Here is a 22,229-nt window from a genome sequence, read left to right on the forward strand (position 1 = left end):
AGAATTATTTATAATTCTTGATACTCTCAATGCTCTCACCTATTAAAAAAAAATAAACCATGTTCATACTGAAAGTGATACAGTGCTAAGGCAACACTTACTCATTGAAGAAATATTTAACATAATGTTAATGTAATTAATATATAATTAATATAATGATAGTATTAGAGGGATAACATCATGATCACGTGAAATTCTAGTACTGCTTTACAAAGCCTTAGTAAGACCACACTTGGAATACTGCATCCAGTTCTGGTCATCACAATATAAAAAAAGAATGTTAAGACTCTGGAAAGAGTGTAAAAACAGCAACAAGAATGATCCGGGGCTGGAGGCTAAAACATATGAAGAAAGTTTATAGGAATTGGTTATATCTAGTCTAAAGAAAAGAAGAACTAAGGGAGACATGATAGCAGTGTTCCGATATTTGAGGGGCTCCTACAAAGATGAGGGGAGGGCCAAACTCTTTTTCCAAGCACCAAAAGGCAAGATAAGAAGCAACGGATGGAAACTAACCAAGGAGTGAAGCAACCTAGAAATAAGGAGAAATTTCCTTATGGTGAGAGCAATCAATCAATGGAACAGCTTGCTTTCAGAAGTTATGCGTGCTCTATAACTGGAGGTTTTCAAAAAGAAACTGGACAACCATTTATCTCAAATGGTATAGGGCAGGAGTAGGCAACCTTGGCTCTTTTATGACTCATGGACTTCCATAAAAGAGCCAAGGTTACCTACCCCTGATGTAGGGCAAGGGTGTCAAACTCGCCACATCATGTGACGTATCGCAATGTATTACGACTCTTTTTGCATTGCCAGCAATGGGGTGGGCACGGCCTCGGTATGATGAAACCGGCCCATGGGCCGGCAGTTTGACACTCCTGGTATAGGGCCTGCTGCTTGAGCAGAGGGTTGAACTAAAAGACTTCCAAGGTCCCTTTTAATTCTATTATTCTATGTTCTATGTTATGTCTCTGCAAGTTAGCCATATAATATGAAAAGTATGTATAAATAACATTTCTTCTGTTATAGGTGAAAGCAGATTGTCTTGGGATTTCTTCCAAGATTAATCTTAAAGTTGATGTTGAGATGGGAAAACTTATTATTAAGAAAGCTAAGGATGGTCCTGAAGATAAGTTCTATAACCACAAAAAAAGTAAGTGGGTGGATCATTTGCCTTATTTGTATTTACTCAGCACTTTTGCTGACCTAGGAACAACAATACTATTTGAGGAATTACATTTTTTCAGGTTTGCTTCAGACATAAATTTTGAATGTGCAAATATATGACTGCAGAGATTACACTGTAACTTCCTAATACTTTTATAGTGAACACATTCAGATAGTGTTTTGATTGAGCAATGGACACAGGCATAAAACTTGAAAGTGAAATTTTATACACGAAGTGCCTTAGCAGTTTAAAAAGTAGTCTGCTTTCATTATAAATGGTTGTTACATTTTGTGCCTTCAAAGAGAGAAGATTGGTGATTTTGACTGGTGATGATAATTTTCATTCAGTAATCAGACTAAAACTGCAGGTGATAAAGAAATAAACTTATTGTGGCATTATCTAAGAACTAGCTTTAAAGAGAAATGTAGGGTACTTCTTACTTCTGATTGCTGTTCCATCATAGAAGCGTAGGAAGGAGGTAGAACTTACAGTATTTTAAACCTTGGTAAAAAGAAATAATATGGTACAACAGGGAGACTGAAGTTAGTTCCTAGTTCCTGCTTCTCTATTTTATTTAAAGGTTGAAATGAAACATGAGAATAATATGGATTTTCTAAATAAGTATTGTGAACTATGAAGAACTTTAGAGGAACTGATATGGAGCAATCAGTTTGTGACGTGAACATATAGTTTAGAGTGCTCTAACAACCAAAGCAGTATCTAAATTCTTATTTTATGTTTAGCTGTTCATTTTATTCTCGGTTTGATATATATATATATATATATATATATATATATATATATATATATATATATATATATATATATATATATATATATAATATGTGTGTGTGTGTGTGTGTGTGTGTGTGTGTGTGTGTGTGTGTGTGTGTGTGTGTGTGTATGTATATATATGTATATATGTATATGTATATATATATATATATATGGATCTTTGTTCATTCGGGGTTTTTCCCGCGTAGAATTGGTGTAGGAGCAACGTTTCGACGGAATCCCATCCGTCATCATCAGGCTGGTGGCTTCAGCTTCCTTCTTCTGGGAGAAGCATATATATATATATTATGGAGTTTTAAAATTTTCCTAGTAGGTGTTGGAGAGCAACTGTCCCAGTCAGTAGGAGGGATCAAATGGGGAATTAGCATGCTTTGAAAGTGATCACCCAGCATTTTGCTACTCTGTGTCAAATGTAGATTTTCCCTTTTTGCTGGTGCAAGCAAGGCAGTCCATTAGGGCTGCTGTATTTCGTTCTATCTTATACAAATGCCTCAATTGCAAATGGTGGTGTGTATTCTGGCAAGTATGCCTTGCTCATGCCTTGGCTATTTTCTGCTGGTGTAATGAGCTGCCTACTGAGAAACGACCTTATGTCCTCCTCCCATCAGTGCAAATAGTAAAATAATGAAAAGCCATTTCTTTGTTTAGCAGGTTCAGCAGAGAAAGGCCATTTCTTTATAGCCTCCACAAAAGTTATGCCCAGAGAAGGGGGAAATGGTGACACTTGCTTTCCTGATTTGGCTAAAAAGGGAAAAGAGGATGGGGGATCCCCCAACCAGGGACTGTGTTACTGCAGTCCAGAGAGAACACTTGGTCATCATAATGGCCAAAGTTGGGATGTACATTTTTAATCATGGTTAAATTTTATTCTGTAGTTGTGATTATAAAGAAAAAGATTTTTGAACTGAATGAGCACTATAGAAGCATGAACACTACAGCTGGCAGTGATAAGAACAGCCTTTTCTACCCTGGTGTTTGGCACTTATAGATCCTCTTCAGTCTGGTTTTGGCTTGGCTTTGAGACAGAAAGTGCTTTGATTGCCCTGTGAAATGACCTTTGATAAGAAAAAAAATAGAAAGCGTACATGCCTTTTGGTTGAGATCTTTCAGCCTAATACTATCAATCATGATCTCATTTTATTTATTTGAGTAACTGTTCAAAAAGAACAGAAACAAAAGAAAAAGCAGAAAAAAGGCAAATAATAAAAAAGAAAATTGAAAGGAGATTTATAAGCAATATAAGATGAAATAAAAATTCCAAAGTAACACCAAATTAGTGCTGCTTAACTCTATCACTCTGGACTGAGTTAGGTGACTGTTTTTCACTGGTCATGTAAAAGCTGAACCATTCTGCTCTCCCCAGTGGCTTTCTGCAGTAGGTAGTATAGTATCAGAGTAATTGACACAGAGTAAAAAAAAAGGTGTTTCCAGAAGATGATAATGGCAGATTATAGTTCTGCTTTGTGGTATTTGCTCAGAACTCAATTTTCGTCCCATTGTTACTTTATATTTTACATGGAACCTCTTGAGATAATGACCCAGGATTGTATTGCCATTAATAAGCATATGAGTTATTTTGGATCACCTTTTATTTTTATTTTCCAGTTTTGTTTGCATTTTATGTTTTAATTGTTATTTTTCTGAAGTTTTAGATTGATTTTACTAACTATCTAATCTTTCCAAAACATTGATTATTGCACAAATTATAAATGGAATAAACAGAGTTAGCAAAACTACTGGAGTTCTCAGTTATAAAACCAATAGCTAAGAACTTGTTAGCATTCAGTATACTAACTCCACAAGTTAATTTGTTGCTGTATTGATCGAGTGATTTGCATGGCCACACATGACCTTAGGCAGTGAGAGGACTTACATAAATAGAACATTTGGAGTGATCCAAAGCTTACTGAGGGTGCATATGGACTTTTTAAAATAAAATAAAAAATTGGAAAGTTGAAATACGGTAAGTAATTGAGAATCAGTTTTCTCTCAACTGATAGTTGAAAAGCGATCATGTGCCAAGGTTGTTTAAACAAAACACTGAATTGGTCTAGATAATAAAGCACAAAGTAGAAGTGTTACTATCCTTAAGGCATTTTTGAAGGGAGGCAAATATGCAGTTTTGAGATATTTCATTAATATATTGATTCCATTTTTACCATTAATTCATACTAGGGTCTGCCAGCAGAAAAACCAAATCAAGAATATATATAGGTTCCCTTAGTGTTTCCATAAATGATACTTCATTTTATTGTTCTCAATTTGATTCCTTTTAATTCATATGCATTTCAACACTGAACATTACCATTTTATACTTTATTTACAATATTCCCGTGTGCAGTGGCGTAGCGTGGGGGGTGCAGGGGGGGGCCGGCCGCACCGGGCGCAACATCTGGGGGGGCGCGCTTGCACTGAGCTGCTCAGGGAGCCCCAAGGGCTGCACAGAGTCGGGTTGGCTCCGCTCTCGAGCTGCTCTTTCTTGCAAAGCGAAACGAGTCCGGCAGGTGAGATGGGCGGCCACATAAACTGAATAAAATAAATAGAAGCGCCCAACTCTCCGCCCAGGCTCAGGCCAACCGCAAGCGCACCGCAGGCGCCCCGGCAGGCTTAGCTGAGCGAAGACGGACCCGCCGGCCGGCCGGCCTAGCTTCGTGCGCATGCGTGGCTTTATTTAGCGGGGCTCACGTGCGAGCTTGAATGCAGCGGCTCTTGCAGGTCAGAGCCCCGCCCAGCCGCCCTCGAGAGGGACCCGGAAGCATCCCGCATGCGCACGACTCTTCTTGGAAAGTCTACGCCGCTGCGGGGTGCATCTTTTCGGCGGTGCCGTGACGTCACTTGCCTTGCCCCGGGTGCTGACAACCCACGCTACGCCACTGCCCGTGTGTTGCTTCCCAGAGCAAAAGATGCTTTAAAGCAGCTTTTCTCACTCTTGGGACTTAAGATGCTACTCTTCCTTCCTCAATACCAAAAGCCTTTCTTCCAGAGGAGAGCTGCAATACAAGTTTGTTGCTGTATTGATCGAGTGATTTGTATGGCCACACATGACCTTAGGCAGTGAACAAAATTTTAAAAAGTGAAAACAATTAAAATAATATAAGAATTAAAATACATGTCAACTGAGATTTTATATGGTCACCAAAACCACTGAATTACGATTCAGAATAATAAATTCTGAAACCGTTTACATTTTTATACAGGATGGCCTAGCCTAGGGGTAGGCAACCTCGGCTCTTTTATGACTCATGGACTTCAACTCCCAGAATTCCTCAGTCAGCTGACTGAGGAATTCTGGGAGTTGAAGTCCATGAGTCATAAAAGAGCCGAGGTTGCCTATCCCTGGCCTAGCCAGAAAAGAGGTTCATTTTCAGTATCTGCACATCTTTCATCTTCGCAGCTGCTTAAGGAGAAGAAATTCCAGAGATTTCCTTAGGAAGCTGAACAGAAATTGGATGAAACCCAGATCTGGGTTTTACATTATCTTCTAATTTATGTAGGATGTAACATTATCAATCTTCACTACACATATGCTTTATATCTGCTATGTTTTACAACTCTTACTCAATATAGATTCATTAATTAAAATATGAATCATACAACAGGAGGAAAAATCGAAAACTTCAGGCCTTGTACATAATGATATTCTTTTAGAACAGTAGCATTTCAGCATTGTAGCATACTACATATCTTTTGATGAGGGAAGATAATAGGCACTTTTAGTACACAAATGGACAATCTACTTTGCATAAAGTATTCTGGAGTATAACTAAGAAGCTAACATACAATAATTAATATTATTACAATCAGAAAGTAATATAAGGTAGCGTTCCCCTGCCTGTAACTTCTTTTTATCTGATCTGGGTAATAGTGTAATAGGTTTGGTTCAGTCTTTTTGAAAATCTATTTTAGCAATCATGATTGCTGTAGCAATCCTACAACTAGAATTGCTGTTTTATTAAAGTTTGTAAACTTTTATTTCTTTCAAAGTGATAAGCTGCCCTGGCAACTTGTCAGTTGTCTAGTCATCTACAAAGGATAAGAATGCTGTTGTCTATATCTAAGGCTGTCTAACTTTACACTCTTCCTTTCCACCTTTTCCACTTTTCCATCAAAACGATTTTCCCCACCTATGTAATATACAGACTATGCGTGGTACTTCAGCAGCAACTGTGTGATGATGCATTGGGGGTTGGGGTCTGTGTACAGAAAGTCCCCACTCAGTTACACTTGCCTGTTACATGGTAACCTGTGTAGGAAAAAATACTGATAAGTGGATTGTTTGGCAGGGACAGGTTGAGCCAGATGCGGGCAAGTCTCTTTTGATTTAGTGTAAATCCTGCGAGTTTCTTGGACTGCAAGGCGATCAAACCGGTCAGTCCTAGAGGAGATCAACCCTGACTGCTCTTTAGAAGGCCAGATCCTGAAGCTAAAACTCAAATACTTTGGCCACCTAATGAGAAGGAAGGACTCACTGGAGAAGAGCCTAATGCTGGGAAAGATTGAGGGCAATAGAAGAAAGGGACGACAGAGAATGAGGTGGCTGGATGGAGTCACTGAAGCAGTAGGCGTGAGCTTAAATGGACTCCAGAAGATGGTAGAGGACAGGAAGGCCTGGAGGAACGTTGTCCATGGGGTCGCGATGGGTCAGACATGACTTCGCAACTAACAACAACAACAAAATCCCCAGCACCAGATCCACAGGGATGAAGGGACAGTTGCCTGGGCATCTTAAGTTGGTCCACACTAAACTGTTAAAGAGGCAGATCAGAAACTGGAAGTAGGAATATAGCATATTTATGCTGGCATATTTTCTGTTGCTTCCTAAACTGTAGAAAAGCACTTTAAACCAGCTGTCTCAATGTACCCAAATCTAAGTCAACCACTCTGAGCTCTGTCACTGATTACGTCCTCTCTACCCATTTTTAAATCAGCAACATATTAAGCTCTACAAATACAGTATCTTGCTATGTTTAACATTTATTTTGGGGTGCGAAATGGAGAATTATTGCATGCAAGTTATTTTCCAAGTCAGTGAAGTCACAGCAGCAGCTGTTGAGAAATAGTAAAGTTGTCAAATAGCAGTTTTGCTACGTCCCTAGTAGCATGGTTCTCTTCTAATGTGAATTGTTCCTTTAATTGGAGTTCAGATTTGAGTTTAGTTTCTGCTGGTTGTAAAAAAATGCATATCGGTAACTTTCCTATTCATCAGTGCTGACTTCTGTGACAATCTCATATCTTTGTATGAAATGGTGAATTGATACGGTTTGTGTAAGATATACAACTCACTCAAGAGTTCTCCTAATTAGGCAATCGCACAGTTTAATGAGCAGAAATTATTCCAGCATTCAAATGAGGCTTCAAAACCACAATAGATTTGCACCTGATGCTTAGTTCTGAATCACTGTCAATTTTTAAAATGCCTATCATAATGCAGTAGGATTGGATTGTGCAACTCAAGTTCTAAGAGAGAAAACATATTATTAGCATGGGCTCTTTCAGTTTCAAAATTTCTAAGATTGACTTATTTTTTTACTCCTTTTTAGTCCTACAGCTCATCAAGTCTCAGAAGTTTCCAAACAAGCTGGTCATTGTACTGGAGACAGAAAAAGAAAAAGCACAAAGGAAAGAATATGTCTTTGTTGACTCTAAGGTAAAAGGCTCCCTTTTGAGTGTTTTAGCAGAGCAGAAATATTACTATTTATTTTGTAGCATTATTTTCATTAATTAAAAATGCAAAATGATTCACTTATTTATTTATTTAAAACCTATCTCTTTTTTCTGTTAGAGCAGGGGTGTCAAACTCAATTTCATTGAGGGCCGCATCAGCATTGCGGTTGCCCTCAGGGGGCCGGGTGGGTGTGGCCAGGGTGGGCATGGCCTACTGGGTGGGCGTGGCTAGAGTGCGTATAGCCTACTGGGTGGCCATGGCCAACTCTACATCATTCGCATCAAGGGTGCCTATGGGAGCCTGGGCAGGAGTGGGACAGATCTGAGGGTCTCTGGCAGAAGGAGGGTCTCTGGGCCAGGGCCAAGGCAGCGGGGGCCGTTCCCTCACTGTTTTCAGGATGGCTTCGCGGGCCACATGAAACCACTTTGCGGGCCGGATCCGGCCCCCGGGCCTTGTGTTCGACATGTGTGTGTTAGAGAAATTGGTACTGAAACAATTTATAGAGGTTTTCAAGCGATGTATTTGAGGATAAATAAATATTATCTCTAACTGTCCAGCTTGGATCATTAAAAACAAAGAAAATAAACTATGAATCAGAAGAGAATATTCAGTTTAATTGTTCAAGACATCCAGGCAGTTTAACTCTGACATCTCTGTGTACATTAGATAGGATGGTATTGCAACTGCATATTACAGTGTATGTACACATAAATACACAAATAAACCCCAAGCTAGATCAGAGGACTATGGGAGATGTATTCAGGAAGCACAAAAGTAAAATGGATGCTCAATAAAAATAATGAACAATAAACAATATAACTTAAATATGAGCCAGCAGTGTGCTGCAGCTGCCAAAAAAGCCAACACAGCACTAGGCTACATTAACAGAGGGATAGAATCAAGATCACGTGAAGTATTAATACCACTTTACAATGGCTTGGTAAGGCCACACTTGGAATACTGCATCCAGTTTTGGTCACCACGAAAAAGATGTTGAGACTCTAGAAAGAGTACAGAGAACAGCAACAAAGATGATTAAGGGACTGGAGGCTAAAACATATAAAGAATGGTTGCTGGAATTGGGTATGTCTGGTTTAATGAAGAGAAGGACGAGGGAGGACATGATAGCAGTGTTCCAATATCTCAGGGGCTGCCACAAAGAAGAGGGAGTCAAGCTATTCTCCAAAGTGCCTGAAGGCAGGACAAGAAGCAACAGATGGAAACTAATAAGGAGAGAAGCAACTTAGAACTAAAGAAAAACTTCCTGACAGTTAGAACAATTAACCAGTGGAACAATCTGCCTCCAGAAGTTGTGAATGCTCCAACACTGGAGGTTGTTAAGAAGAGACTGGATAGCCATTTGTCTGAAATGGTATAGAGTTTCCTGCCTGAGCAAGGGGTTGGACTAGATGACCTCTATGGTCCCTTCCAACATCATAATCATAATCATAATCATAATCATCATAATCATCATCATCGTTATTATTATTATTATTATTATTATTATTATTATTATTATTATTATTATTATTGATTCATTAATTCCGATACTTATTCCTATTGGAATACAAACATCCACTACAAATCATTAAGGATTTCAGTTAACAACATGGTGTAATTTGCATTAAAAGTATGCATATTTTCTCTTCTTTAACCGTACTGTATATCTCTAATTCCTCACCACAAGCAAGCATTGCTTGTGTATTTATCCACAATGCACTGAACTGTTATTATTATTATTTATTTTATTTATTTTTTATTTTTATTACATTTATATCCCGCCCTTCTCCGAAGACTCAGGGCGGCTTACAAGCTTAGAAGTAGCCTTCATTCTATGTATATGCCTGCTTATTAGGGCTTTCACACACCCCCAAGCGGCATTATTACAAAGTCAGCTTATTGCCCCCAACAATCTGGGTCCTCATTTTACCTACCTCGGAAGGATGGAAGGCTGAGTCAACCTTGAGCCTGGTGGGATGCGAACCTGCACTAATTGCAGGCAGCTGGTGTTACTTAAGAAGGCATCAGCCCACTGTTCCACCAAGGCATCAATAACTATCTTCCCACAGCTATAGCTCTCTGGGTGGTTTATAAAACTTTTTAAAACCAATTAGGACAAGCACATATATTAAAAGGTCACAGACAAAAAATGATTTTGTCATTTTTTGCCCCCGAAGAAAAGATAGGATATAAATTGAATCAATAAATAAATGCTGTCATTATGATATCACATGACTGCTTAAAACAATATACAATAAATGCCTGGGAAAAAGAAGAATCTATTTGCTTGCACTGTGGACATTTCATTGGATTCAAGGCCTGTCTTCCTGTGGAGCTCATTCCATGAATCCTGAAACTGAGAAGGTCACTTCCTTACCTTCCTCTGGATACCCCCATCGACTGACTCTTTTCTTCAGAAATGGAAGCGCAGATTCCTATTTTCACAAGCACTATAAGCAGGCACTATATTTTCTTATATAGCCCAAGATAAGGTAACAGGAGCCCTTCTCTCTTTGCAGTCAAACTGTGATGTCAGTGAATTGGCAATCTTATCTGTAACATGTCCCTTTGCACATATATCATAAGGTTGCTGCATTTGTGCTGGGGCTGTACAGTATTTTACCAGAACATCAGCTCATATGGAAGCATTTGCATGTCTTAAAAGCTTCCTATTGCAGATATTTTATCCATCAGGATCAGCTCTCTATACTGTCTTAGGAAAGGAACTATTCATACTCATTGGGTATGGAGATCTATGGGTGTGCTTATCACCTGAACAGGTTTAATGTAATCTAACTTTATTGTATCCCAGTATGACTGACATCATAGATTTCTGATTGGGCGGTACTTAAAGTGATTGCTCATAATATATTTCATCTCTCTCTCTCTCTCTCTCTCTCTCTTTCTGTGTTTATGCCACTCAAAACAGAGAATCTGAACACATAATTTTTAATTTTTTCCTTATTTTGTTATCCATGGAGAGAAACTCCAAGTACATCCAGAGAATATTTCATCAATAGAATAATACCATAAAAATAATACCATCTCAATACCTGTTCTGTTCATGAATGCAAGAAACTAATTTGGATTCAAATTCTAATAGATTAAAGACAACAAAATCAAATGTTTTATCTCAGCAGTTTACTAAAATTCTTTGAACAGCTATCATACCATAAAACTAACTATAAAGGAAGGATTTGAACTGATCTAAACATTTCTGGGTTTAGCATTTTCTCCAGCTTCTAAATAATTAAAAATAGTCTTAACTATCCATTGAAATGTTACCAAGTCAAAGAGATCACTTACAAGTTGCTACTCTTCTTGACACATGTCATTATGAAAACATTTTTTTCCATCTTACATGTAACAAATGAAGGGACTCTTGATCAATAACACTGAGTTAGTTATATTTCTTTTTTCTTTTGTTTTTTTTTACTCTTCTATTTTTCAGAAAAGAGAAGGCTTCTGCCAACTTCTACAGCAAATGAAGAACAAGCATTCTGAACAAGCAGAACCTGACATGATCACCATCTTCATTGGGACCTGGAATATGGGTATAAATTTCATTTCAAATTTACATCCTAGTCTCTGCTATACAAACTACTGTCCTATCAGAAAAGAGGAAAATCAGAGATAGGACAGGTCTCTGTCAAATTTCCTGCACATTATAACTAGCAACTTGTGAAAACATGAGATGTGTAAAAAAAATCTGGTCCACTTTATTGTCTGCCTTAGTACAACAATATTTTGATATGGCAAGCTTATTAGAGATTTTTTTTACAAAAAACTGAAAATTTTCTATTTATATGTATAATGGTTCCTAACATAACTGAGCCTTTCTATTCATCTTCTCCTATTTTATGTAGATATTAATATAAATTGCCACAAAATATTCTCTGTAATTCACATTGCACTCCTCTGATAATGTACTATTCCCTAATGCAGCTTCTTTTCCCAGTGTCAGTAACACAATTACTGTGCTCTTCTTTAGAGAATAGCATATTTTCTTTTCAGAAGTGTGTGCCTATGCATGTTTGTAGATATTTTTGAATGGGAAGGGACGAATGCTATCTAGACTTTGGTTGTCGTTAACATTTGTGCTGGTGTGGAATCTGCTGAAAGCAGAATGCTCAAATCTGCTTATAAAATTATTGATAAAATTATTTTCTACAACCCTATCACAGATTTTCCAGCTACTCTCACTGTTATATTGCCCAACTGTTTTAAGATTAATGTACTGTAACATATAGATGATCCCTTACTCTTCTTTTGCATGGCAGAATAATCAGAGCTTATTTATAGCCTTGTGGGCTTCTTTCCTCCTATTTGTTCTTGATTTGTTTTAAAATTGGATAGCAAAATAAAACAAACTACAAATTTTATAAAATCTGATTGATTCTCCTCCCTTTGCCATTTATTTAATTATGAAATTATTTAATGAGAAATGCAAGGGTACCCTGTTCAACAGCAATAAAGGTAGAATAAGGCAATAAATGAATACTTCCATATATGGTTATGTCCATAATCAAATGGGATTTTACATACCATATATTTCTTTAGGTGGATAGGAAAAAAGCAATAGCAAGAGCACTTAGACTTATATACTGCTTCACAGTGCTTTACAGCCCTCTCTAAGCAGTTTATAGAGTCAGCATATTATCCCCAGCAATCTGGGTCCTCATTTTACTGACCTCGGAAGGATGGAAGGCTGAGTTAATTTTGGGCTGGGGAGAATTGAACATTGTAACCACTGTACCACCACAGCTCATAATGCAGTGTTTTTTCTAGTTTTAATACCTGAATATTATCAAATAGGACTATAATAAGTCTTTTTAGAGGAAAGTTGGGGAATATAATTTATGGTCCACTTGCCTCATTTTGCAGCTACTGAGCACTACTAATTCACTAGTGACAAATTGATGTTTTTTGTAGTTCTATTTTTAGTTACTTTTTAAAGGCCCCAAACTGGCTGAGGTTTATTTATTTATTTTATTTTATTTATTTTAATTTCATTTATATCCCGCCCTTCTCCGAAGACTCAGGGCGGCTTACAACCTTAGCAGGTTTAGATAGCTTTAATGCAACTCACTTTATTAAATATAATAAACTGGATGTCCCAGTTTCATAGATTTTTCATTCATCTCCCTCCATAGTCTATCATGCATTCTGTGATCTTCAGAGGAAAAAAAACATATGGCTTAAAAGTGAACCAGTACTAGCATCAAAGAAGATTGTCCAACCCTAGTAAAGACTGAGCTAGATTCATTATTATAGTAGTTTCTTATGCTCATTTTGGTTTGGGATTTGCTAATCAAGGTGATGCTTCTCCACCAAAGAAGATCAGTTCCTGGTTTCTCTCCAAGGGACAGGGTAAGACCCGTGATGAGACAGCTGACTATATTCCACATGACATCTATGTGATTGGAACACAGGAGGACTCCTTGGGGGAAAAAGATTGGCAAGAGATTCTAAGGCATTCCTTACAGGAGATTACCAGTATCAGCTTCAAAGTGGTAAGAATTTTTATTAATGTTTGAAATTGTGGTTGGGGAGTAGATTGTTCCATGCAGACAACAATCGTCACCTCCAAAATGCATCTGTATTTGCTCTTTAGAAATGATACATTAGATGTTCCTAAAGACCATTAGATATAGTGAAAAATCCTCAAATCAAGCTCAATGTTTGACTTCATGGACATAGTTTCCTTGCCAAGGAAACTGTAAAGGATCTGGATGGAGCAAAATAAGCTCCATCTGAGCTAGTTCCAAAATGGAGTCACTATTCATCAGCAAATATTTGGGCAATCCAGTAACATTAGTCCTGATAGTTACTAAGGATGGAGTTGTAATCCGTTGAAAGACTTAATTCATGATCTAGGATCCTGCTGACTCTTGGGTCATGCTAAAAGAGCAGGTGAAAGTCATGGCCAGGGAGTCCTTTGGCTAGCTTCAGCTGGAGCACCAGTTAAAAATCACTTGAATCAACATGATCTGGTCACAGTAATTCATGACCATCATCTCTAAGATATGTAACATTCTGTGGAGTTACCTGTGGAAATGATTCCAAAGCTGCAACTGGTGTAAAATGTAGTTGCAAGATTGCTACCAGGTTAACCTTAACAAGTGTAGAATGACAGGATTTCTAAGTCACTGAACTGATTACCAATAGATTTCTAACCCTTACTCAATGTTCTTTAAAACCCTTTTTAGAGTAGCCCTGGATTACATCAGGTAATAACTTGCTTAGAGCCCATTTATCTGGTATGGATAGAGACAGAGAGCCTATTAAAGTCCTCTGTTGTTGTGAAGTACCTTGTATAGGGTATGGAACAGGTGTCAGGCCTTTTCAGTGTGGCCCCCACTTTCTGAAACACATATTTATCCCTGGATTTGATGGTTCCAATTCTCCTTGGCTTTCAGAAGGAAGTGAAAAGTATTCTATTATATCAGACTTTGTATTTTGTTGTGTTTGGGTGGTTATCATTAAGATTTATCACTATTGAAATGTAATTCCCCAAGTCTAGGAATTAGAAATCTATCTTATAAACAGATAGCCAGCCCCCATTAAATCAAGAGAATCAAAGGCATTAAAGATGACTTCCCTTAATATGCTCACTGATTAAAAGAGAACTTAGCAATTGTCATTGCTATTACTGATTGTCTTGAGTAATTTGATTTGAGAACTATTATTCAGTACCCAAAGACCATATGGACTAAGGTCAGCATGGCTGGCTCAGGAATTCTGGGAGTTGAAGTCCACAAGTCATAAAAGAGCCAAGGTTGCCAACCCCTGGACTAAGGCAACCAATAAACAAACAATATGGAAGAAAATTCCCATTGTTGCTTCTGGGTTGCTTAGTTCTTTCGATCACAACTATCTCAATCTATTTTGATCATTAACCACACAAAGTAAGTATAAGAGTAGATCTACAGATGAAACTAAGGTTAAAAGAAATCATAGAAGGCAATTATAAAATAATTTTAACTAAAAGAAATTTCAGTTGAAATACATCTAAAAATAGAGAGCCAATTTTTGTAGTGGTTCCGGCACCAGACTAGAAACCAGGAGACTGAATTCTAGGCTCATCTTATGCACAAAGCCATCTGGATGACCTTGAACCAATCATTCTCACTTAGTCCTAGGGAGAAGGCTATGGCAAATCACTTCTGAAAAATCTTGCTAAGAAAACTTCAGGGACCTGTCCAGGCAGTCACCAGGAATCAAAAACTGACTTTACTAAATATATACAGTATGCTTTGTTTTTCAAGATTAATAAAGTGCCTAATTACAAAAAAATTACAAAATTACAAAAGTGTGAATAGTCAAGGCCATGGTTTTCCCAGTTGCAATGTATGGCTGTGAAAGTTGGACCATAAGAAAGGCTGAGCGCCAAAGAATTGAAGCCTTTGAACTATGGTGCTGGAGAAGACTCCTGCAAGTCCCTTGGACTGCAAGGCGATCAAACCAGTCAGTCCTAGAGGAGATCAACCCTGGCTCTTTAGAAGACCAGATCCTGAAGTTGAAACTCAAATACTTTGGCCACCTAATGAGAAGGAAGGACTCACTGGAGAAGAGCCTAATGCTGGGAAAGATTGAGGGCAAGAGAAGGGAACAACAGAGAATGAGGTGGCTGGATGGAGTCACTGAAGCAGTAGGTGTGAGCTTAAATGTACTCGAGAAGATGGTAGAGGACAGGAAGACCTGGAGGAACATTGTCCATGAGGTTGCAGTGGGTCGGACACGACTTTGCAACTAACAACAAATTAATTTTTTCAACTTCATATACCTCAAATTGCCTAGTTATATAACAGCACCTAACCAATACTGCCTGTTTTTAATACAGGTAGACCTTGACTTACAATCACAATTGAGCCCAAAATTTATGTTGCTAAGTGAAACAGTTGTTAAATTATTTTTGCCCCTTTTTATGTCCTGTCACTGCATTTGTTAAGTTAGTAACACGGTTGTTAAGTGAATCTGGCTTCCCCATTGACTTTGCTTGTCAAAAGGCTGCAAAAGGTGGCCCTGGGACACTGCAACAATCATAAGTATGAGCCAATTACTGAGCCTTTGAATTTTGATCACATGCAATGGTAATAAGTCACTCAGTACAGTTATAACTTTGAATGGACACTAAATGAAATATGGTAAATCAAGGATTACCTATACATAAATAGCAAAATAGTATGCAGTAATATGATAAAATTGCTTTTATCATTCAGCTAAAATTTTAGTTAAAACATGGCTCCATTATAATAGTGGGACTATGTACTGGGATTCATTCCACAACTCTTAAATGAAAAATATTTATAGAATGTATAGTGTTAATACCTCTTTAGCACTTTGCTTCTGTTCAGTATATTGTTTCTGTACATAATTGGTTCTCATTAGAATTCTGATCATGAGAATATTGTAAAAACTCAGTATAAGTTATTGGAGAACGGTTATGTATAGATCCCTAGTTATTGTAATTCAGATACCTAGATTTAAGTGGAGATGTACGGCAGCTGATTTTTACTTTTTTAAAAAAATTAGATAGCAACCCATACTCTCTGGAACATCAGGACTGTTGTACTGGCAAAACCTGAACATGAAAATCGCATAAGCCACCTCTGCATTGATACTGTGAAGACTGGAATTGCAAACAGGCTGGGTAAGATTTGGGCGGACACCCAAAAAGGCATTTTAAATGACTAGGGGGGCTTTCGCCCAGGTTCGCCTGGTGCGCCAGTTGCGACCCTATCTGGACCGGGAGGCCTTATGTACGGTCACTCATGCGCTCGTGACCTCTCGCCTAGACTACTGTAACGCTCTCTACATGGGACTTCCCTTGAAGACTACTCGGAGGCTCCAACTGGTACAGAATGCGGCCGCGAGAGTTGTCTTGGGAGTTTCCCGGTACTCCCATGTTACACCTTTGCTCCGTGAGCTGCATTGGTTGCCAGTTGTCTTCCGGGTAAGGTTCAAGGTTTTGGTTATGATCTTTAAGTCCCTACATGGCATGGGTCCGCGATACCTCGAGGACCACCTGCTGCCGGCGTCGACTCCCCTCCACCCTGTGCGCGCCCACAGAGAGGGCCTCCTCAGGGTGCCTCCTGTCAAGGAATGTCGACTGGTGGCCCCCAGGGGGAGGGCCTTCTCTGTGGGTGCTCCGGCGTTATGGAACCAACTGCCGGTAGAGCTCCGGATGGCATCAGACCTCCGATCCTTCCTTCGCGGGTTGAAGACCCATTTATTTGAACTAGCGGGTCTGGCCTGATGGGGGTACATGGGTTTTTTTTATATAGGCTTGTTTTATTATTGGTTTTAACTTGGGCATTGATTTAATTGTTTTTAATGTTTGTATTGTTATTTATATTTATGCCCTGTGAACCGCCCTGAGTCCCCTTGGGAGAAGGGCGGTATAAAAATCTCAATAAATTAAATTAAATTAAATTAAATTAAATTGCTATTTTTCAGATGTTGGCTCTCCTATGCTATAAAATAGAACAAAGTTGTCTTTTTTATACATAGGTCTCTAGTTATTTACTTATGAAACTGCAAACAAATAAATGTTTATTCATTCATTCAATTTATATGGTGACCCATTTTACTCTCACTGAGTGGCTAACAGTTCATTAAAAAAATAAAAACACAAATCCAAGAGCAAAGAAAGGTATGTAGAATTACTTCTGAACAGTTTCTTTTATTATCTGTCATCTACAGACAGAAATCTTGCAAAACTAAGCAAATATTTGCATAATTAAAGATATATACTGAGAATTGCTAGGGCAGAACCTTCTTAACTCTCTCCCAACAAGCTATTTAAGTTTTGCTCTTTGCCTTCTGGAATGGAGCCCCTCCTTTCTGAGAGTCCATTCCATCACATCAGGATTTGGGGCTGATTTTAAGACTCACTAACTGCTCTAAATTGTGAAGATGGCCCTAAATCAGGCAATTGAGCTGTTCTGTCTGTACACTTCAATCTAAGTCTTCCCAGTTCTTGACCCGTCCTCATGATCTATCCACCACGTTGGTTCTTCATATAACCTGAGCTAAGTTATGATCATAACTTTAATTCTTTGCTTCTGAAAATCTAAAAAAAACATGATGTGCTTCATTTTAAAATGTCTTATTTTAATAAAAAAAAATATTAACCAGATGCAGAAATTAAAAGAAAGTAGAAAAAGTTAAAAAAATGAAATAAACAAGCATAATAGAAGAAAGAGATATAAAACAAAAAACTCAATCCTTAAATAGCAAGCTAAATGTTAACTACAAGGGTAAATACTAAATCAGGCTCTCTACAACATCAATATAAAATTAATTAATTAATTAATTTGCAAGTTTCCCATATATACCTTTTTACAACTATTCACCTCTATGTAAAAATGAATGCAACTAAAATAGGAAATAAGTGCCTATGAAGATACTATTTGGGATACAATAATAAAATAATTTAAAAATCTGTTTATGGTTCCCATAGCAATTGGTGAGATGTGCAATTGTTACCCTAATTACAATTTCCCATGGAACTCTGTTGATGCCACTCTGGTAGATTTTTTTAGATGCATTTTTTTTTAATGAAATACATCTACCCAATGTTTATAAATGGTATGCTATATATATACAGTACATACATATATACATATTACATAATATTCTAATTATAAGAAAAACAGGACTTTGGAAGGACAGTAGATAATGTATAATATATGTGTGAGCCAAGACATAATTGGGGGTGGGGGGTGGGGGGGAATGAAGCAACCAACCAAAAACCTCATAGAGGTCAACACTACTTGTCATTTTAAGGTTTGCTTCATAGAAGTGCTTCCACAAATTATTACAATCAATAACTGTCTTTAAGTTGAATGATAAATTATATCGTTTATGCCTGTACAGATATGATGGGAATCCAGGGAAGCTTAGTATCTTTGTAGGTATATTTATCTTTATGTTACAGTTTACTTTCAGAAATAACTTTGCAGGAACTCTGTATTCAATTAAAATTAACGTTATAAGGGATTCTTAGCCTATTTTCAAAACACGAATAGATTGATAGAATTTTGTTGAGTGGTAAAGAGAAATTCAATTTTTGATTTTAAAAAAGTTTTTGAGAAAACCTTCAGGACGTTTCTGTTCCTCAGTTCTGCATCCTCAAAAAAGTGTTTCAGCTTAAATAGCAAGAGGAACAATTTATTTTTAAAACTGTTCTGTTTCTTCTTTCGTTTTCTTTTTCCGACAGGCAACAAAGGAGCTGTGGGGGTGTCATTCATGTTTAATGGAACCTCCTTTGGATTTGTGAACAGCCATTTGACTTCAGGAAGTGAGAAGAAACAGAGGTACATTCTAGCTGGTTGCTAGTACAGAATTTCCACAGAGTGCAAGTGGATAATCAGATTCAAAAAGCTAGAATTGTGAAGTTTATCACTATGAAGACCAGCACACTGGAGCCTCCTCTTTACTCCTGATGATGAATTGCTGAAGCCATTTTTCAGAAAAGATACTAGAGGATTCATCTCTAGGCATGAGAAATATGGAATCTTTCAGATGTTGCCTTAACCAATATGATCAGTGGTATAGATATGCTGAGAATCAGAGTCCCAGAATCCAGATCTAATCCATCATTGTGTTTTCCCAGTGGCTACTAATATCGTTTACTCAGAACAGAAGGATTTAGAGCAGCATGCTATGGATCCCACTACAAAAAATAGTAGATGGGGATGTAATACCTGTTTATGTTACTTACATGAAAATCTAACATCGTTAATGATTACAGTACACTGCAGCCAAATGTTTAATATCTCCCCCCATCTGTCACAATTAGTCAAAGCTTTGGAGGCAGTCATCAAAAACCTATAAAAACTGATACTTAATTTTAATTTTATATCAGTTTTATAGTGGCGGCTGCCTACATCCTTTCATTGTTTGTGCATCTCCGCTGCAGCTGGTGCTGAGAAACAGTTTTCTCCTGTTTTGTTTTTTACTTCTCAGCACCTAGTATTTTTTGAAATATTAATTCAGCACACTGAACAATGTTCAGTTTTTAAATAAATATCCTTAGAATGTCAAGCCTCTCAGAGTCACTTAGGTGAGATGGGCAGTGTAGAAACATGATAAATAAAATAGCATGATTTTTGCATTAGAAAGCTCAGGAAGATTCCAAGATTGCAGATTTATTAAAATGTCTTCAGGGGGAAATGCCATGTAAGGGGAATATGGCCAAACTAAGTTGATGAAATCTGAGCATGTTGGGTTATTAAAGGTATCTCAGCTGTGATGTTAGATGTTGTTGCTATGTGACTGACACATCCTTCAACCATCATATGCAAGGTTCATAGGATAGGCAACTATAAATTCCACAGATAGGCAACAAAAGTTATTTCTCCAAGATCACAGCACTGAAGATGTTACCTCAGGAGTTAAAAAAAAGTCTGCAAATGAAAATCATGGTCAGAAAACTCCTAGAATCCAATATCTAAACCTGAGCTACATTTATTCTCTACAGTTGCAAGACTGAACATGTTTAATATACTTACTATGGATACAGACAGATCATTGTGTTAAGGTATAATCCAATACATGAGTTGATAGACAGTATGCTGCATCAATTGCCTTGCCCCTATTGCCACCAATCTCTATTCTGCCTCAGTAATGAGGCAATTTTAATGTGCGACAAATAATGTGGGATCATGCTACATACAAGCACATAATTATGTCAGATTTCTTGATCTGGACCCAAATGTGTTACTTTGGTTAGGATGTGCTGACCAAAGCCTGGCATTTGTAAAGAAACATATCTGAAGCAAACTTTAGGAGATGCTGCATTACATTATACCATCATGCTGCTAATTTTTTTTTTCAAAACAGAACTTTATTCAATTAGTACCCTTGGAAATAAATAACAGTTTAGAGCAACATTTACCAAAAACAGTAAAAAGATGCAAAGTCACAAACATATGGAGGAGGAAAATCACTTCCATGCACTGTGGTGTCCTCATCAGGACATGAGCACAGTGTAATAGTTCTTCCTCTTTCTTTATTTTTCTTGAGCACTTTCCAAGATATGTTTTTAATATAATACAAAATTAGAGTATGTGCTACATATATAGATTCAAGAAGCAATCTTTAAACATGGAACATACAGAAGGCATTGCAACAGGTTTATTTTTCTTATCCACAGAGAAAGTGATTTTTTTATTATTATTATTTATTAAATCTCTTTGTTGCTCCTCTCACCATGAAGTGATTCTAGGCGGTTTATAATGTTAAAAAGAATAAAATAATATAAAAGATGTATATGACAGGAATTAAACACTATAAAAATACACCTCTTAACTTCGCTGAATTCAGTAACTGTTCAAAAGCCATAGTCAAAATAAAGATGTAAATAAAGCTCTCAAATGTTGGCTAATATAGGCAATCTGTATGCAGTCCATTATGCTGTTTTTTTCAGGACTAAGAAAGTCAGTATGTTATTAAGCATCATACTATTACCAGAAAAAAAACATAGATCATTGAAATTATAGTCTCTTCATCAAAGAAAATGCTAGATGATTAAGTGGTGATTGTTTTGTTTTGTTTTGTTTGTGTTTCCTTTTGCTAAAGGTCAACAGGAAACATTTCTATTCCAGGACCACTGCATGTCTTAGTTATTTAGATTTGTATGTTACATCTATAATTCTTTGGCTCTGTGGAATTGGAACTAGAATTAGATCTAGAAATTCAACTCATGTGCCTATATAAAGCAAAGCAGATGAGCTGTGTTAAATCACCATAAGTTCCTTCCTCTCTATGGCCCAGCTTCCTTTCACACTTCCACATTCCCATGACAACACAAACTGCAGGTCCTTCCTTCTGTCCACTTGGCATGTTCATTGCTTAAAGGGTGGCCTGCACTGGGGGCTGGTTCTGTCTTAAAAGGAAGAAATGAAATTTGTCCTTGAACTTGTTTTAGCATAGCTACTCTGATGACCGAAAGTAACTGTCTATGTTCCTTTTCGCAGAGAATGAAGTAACATGATATTTTATTACTTGTTCACACAAGCAATGATCTACAGTCAGAATTTGCTATTCTGATTTTTACTGATTCAACTATTTAGAGATTTGGAAGTAGAGAAGAATGGTTGACAAATGGATATACAATCCTTTTTGTGTTCAAATGTGCAGGTCTTCTAGCAAAAGAGCCATTTTGGTAGTTGAGCAGGATAGTTGAGCCTCCTGTTCATCACATGATACTGACAAATGGGTCAGAGAGATTTCTCTCTTTCTTGTAAAAAGAAAAATTTACACACTTTTTAAGAAACCAAGAAACAGAAGAAAAAATAGAAAAAGATTATAAAAGGAAGAAAAAGAAAGATATTTAAAGAAGTGACTTCCACCCTTTTAGCAATTACAAACATAGTGTTCATAAATCCTAATAAGAAAAGTTCCAGTTCCATCTGAATGTTAATTTTTAAAACTCTGTGCATTTGTGTCCAGTATCTTTTTGCTTTTTCACAAGTCTACATTTAATTTAATTTAATTTAATTTATTGAGATTTCTATACCGCCCTTCTCCCAAAGGGACTCAGGGCGGTTCACAGGGCATGTATAAATAACAATACAAAAATTAAAAAACAAT

The 22,229-nt window shown here is 37.3% G+C and overlaps 1 protein-coding gene across 1 annotated transcript in view; it reads left to right on the forward strand.

Moving 5' to 3' along the window:
* Positions 1-22,229, forward strand: part of INPP5D (inositol polyphosphate-5-phosphatase D) — an 82,601-nt gene that overhangs the window by 37,091 nt on the left and 23,281 nt on the right. Inside the window, exons 9-14 of the mRNA XM_083364727.1 lie at positions 1,030-1,153; positions 7,504-7,610; positions 11,080-11,182; positions 12,945-13,141; positions 16,164-16,281; positions 18,853-18,949. Of these exons, the coding sequence (XP_083220853.1) occupies positions 1,030-1,153; positions 7,504-7,610; positions 11,080-11,182; positions 12,945-13,141; positions 16,164-16,281; positions 18,853-18,949 (746 nt within the window). The remainder of the gene's footprint in view (positions 1-1,029; positions 1,154-7,503; positions 7,611-11,079; positions 11,183-12,944; positions 13,142-16,163; positions 16,282-18,852; positions 18,950-22,229) is intronic.

The sequence above is a fragment of the Vipera ursinii genome (genome assembly GCF_947247035.1).
Source record: "Vipera ursinii genome assembly, chromosome: 5".
NCBI lineage: Eukaryota > Metazoa > Chordata > Lepidosauria > Squamata > Viperidae > Vipera > Vipera ursinii.